General features: G+C 35.8%; 1 protein-coding gene and 1 long non-coding RNA gene across 8 annotated transcripts in view; one reads left to right on the top strand and one right to left on the bottom strand.

Moving 5' to 3' along the window:
- The window catches only part of LOC107655594 (uncharacterized), a 15,587-nt gene extending 13,450 nt beyond the window's left edge, over positions 1 to 2,137 (top strand). The window contains exon 3 of the long non-coding RNA XR_001630461.1: positions 2,065 to 2,137. This is a non-coding gene — a long non-coding RNA (uncharacterized LOC107655594). The remainder of the gene's footprint in view (positions 1 to 2,064) is intronic.
- LOC107655593 (glutamate receptor-interacting protein 1-like) overlaps positions 1 to 2,404 on the bottom strand; it is a 292,734-nt gene that overhangs the window by 8,421 nt on the left and 281,909 nt on the right. For all 7 annotated transcript variants that reach the window (XM_016443136.1, XM_016443139.1, XM_016443132.1 and 4 more), the window contains one exon: positions 2,058 to 2,226. In XM_016443136.1, the coding sequence (XP_016298622.1) occupies positions 2,058 to 2,226 (169 nt within the window). The remainder of the gene's footprint in view (positions 1 to 2,057; positions 2,227 to 2,404) is intronic.

Raw genomic sequence — 2,404 nt, 5'->3', positions numbered from 1 at the left:
GTTTTAATACATTTAAATATAGTTGAAGTATTAAAATGAAAAAAGCTAATAAGAAAATAAAGTTTTAAGTTGAAGTTCTTAAACCGAAGTAAAAATAAAGCTAAACAGAAAGAAACATGAAAAAGCAAAACAAAGATTATGAACACAAAATGACTAAACCTTGAACGATAATTAAAATGAAAACTGAAAATATTAAAATGATAAAAAAAAAGAATAATAAATATCATGATAGTATATAATTAATACTAAAATAACATTCACGTCATCCTTAAAGTCCCCATGAAATCAAAATGGACTTTATTTACTGTATTAGCGCACATTGCTAGTCTTTATGTGAACAATTACTCCATGCAAGTTAATCCGCTGAAAAAAAAAATCTTGGTAATCAAAATCTGATCATTTGCTTCCGCTCTGGAATGGCATTCCTTTTCTGATGACATCAGTTTGACGGCTTGGGCAAAATATCCTCAATCACACCCCTCCAACCATTAGGTTGCTATGAGAGGAGGAGCGCAAAAATAAAACCATGCCCTCTATTCAATATTCCGTTTCAGCTGGAAATACGTCACTACACTGAAATAAAGTCGGCAGCAACTTCCGGTTTACGCGGACTTTAATACCAAAACAAATCCCTCGAATAAATGCACAACTGATAAATCCTAATCCTAATCTGGTTAATTCCCACTCATCTACTTTTCAGCCAATCAGCTACAACTACTGGATGAAAGCTCTGCCAGCTGATTAATATTTATGAACCAGGCTGATTTATAATGTGTCCAATTTCAGTTCATTCCTACACCCCTGATTTTATTCATCAAGATTTAACTGGATTGTGAAAAGTTGGCAGAACTTGGCACATTATGCGCAGATGAACTGTGCACAGTAAGGCCAGGGATGTGTATTAAGAAACTAAGCAAATGAGGTCAGCGTTGATTTCATGTTGACTTTAAGGCAGCACACAGTCACCATTAAATGGAAACGGTACAATCCTATGAAGAAAACTCAAAGGGTGATCATAAATCCAGTGTCAGCTAAATACTTTAAAAAGGCCTTTTTCCTTCCTAAGAGCTGCTGGCTTCATTACTGTGCATAGGGGCCCTTTACGCCTTTGATCTACAGCACAATGAATCTGAATTACAAATATCCAATGGTATGAGCTAACAAAGAATAAAGTAAAATCACCCCAGAAACGATCGATCAAAGCTCCAGTAACAGTGCGTTTGACAATACAATGTGCTGCAGATTGTACCGCGCAGATCAGTTATTATGACTGAGAGTCACATTTTGGGTTGAAACGAAGACTATTACACACAGAATTCAGAGAAATGTTGCTGAAGACCCACTTAATGTGAATATTAAAGTCAGTTCACTTCTAGAAATTGTTTTGATGGCCTTGTCTAAGATTGTCTTTTCAAATTTAATGAATTTGAGAAGTCAACAAAACATTTTTATAGACATGGTTAAGCAGCATTGACTTCGCACAATGCCTTTCTGTAGTCTGGCACTAAACTAGTCCATGATTCAATGGATACTGACACTTCAGTACTTCATTTTTAGGAAAATAAAGCGGTAATATGTTTTATGGAATAACAATGTCTGCAATCGCACCAAAGTTCATTGCTTCAATCTGTTTCACTCAGAAGCCTTGTGTACTCTGCTAATGTAGTATAAAATGCTTTCAATAAATTCAAGTCATCACATTAACCATCAAATAGACCTGGCAGCCTTAATATATTCTTAATATCTCACCCCAAAATGACGTTCTCTCATTATTTACCCATTATTTGTCATTATTTTCATGTTGTTCCAAACCCTGACTTCTTTCTGCTTAACAAAAGAAGAATCTTTGAAATCTTTCATGTAGCTCTTGAACATAATGATAATTGATAAAACTGTCAAGGTCCATAAATGTTTCATGAATGAAAATAACAGCATATGAGTTTGGAACGACATGATGACTAGTAAATAGTGAACTGATCCTATATAAAAAATTCATTATATGCTGGAATGTGTATTTAAACTGTTGTGTATAATTTACAAGTAGTATATTGATGTACCCGCTAGCGCTTGGCCTGTCCCAGTCATCCACACCGAGTCCAAAGTCCGGCAGGATGTTGTTCCTCTGCCGGCTGCTGTTCACCGGGGAGAGGCTGCCCCGGCCGGGCTTGGCATTCCTCCACTCATGGCTGTGGAAACTGTAGCCCGATGCCTGGAAACCTGTGGGAGCTGAAACAAACACACACAAGCAGAGTCCAAAATGAATCTTTTGTTACTTCTGCCAATAGTGGGTGAATTGAGAAAATGCACTAGCCATAAATATTTCTTATTCGCCATGAAACTGTATTTTGCATTTTAATATACTAATACATTTATTGTATTTGCAAAAAAAAAAAAAAAAAAATAC

Source organism: Sinocyclocheilus anshuiensis, unplaced genomic scaffold, assembly GCF_001515605.1.
Source record: "Sinocyclocheilus anshuiensis isolate Anshui unplaced genomic scaffold, SAMN03320099.WGS_v1.1 scaffold916, whole genome shotgun sequence".
In the NCBI taxonomy this organism is placed as follows: domain Eukaryota; kingdom Metazoa; phylum Chordata; class Actinopteri; order Cypriniformes; family Cyprinidae; genus Sinocyclocheilus; species Sinocyclocheilus anshuiensis.
The sequence above is the reverse complement of the archived record's forward strand: the minus strand, read 5'-3'. Positions and strand labels throughout refer to the sequence as shown.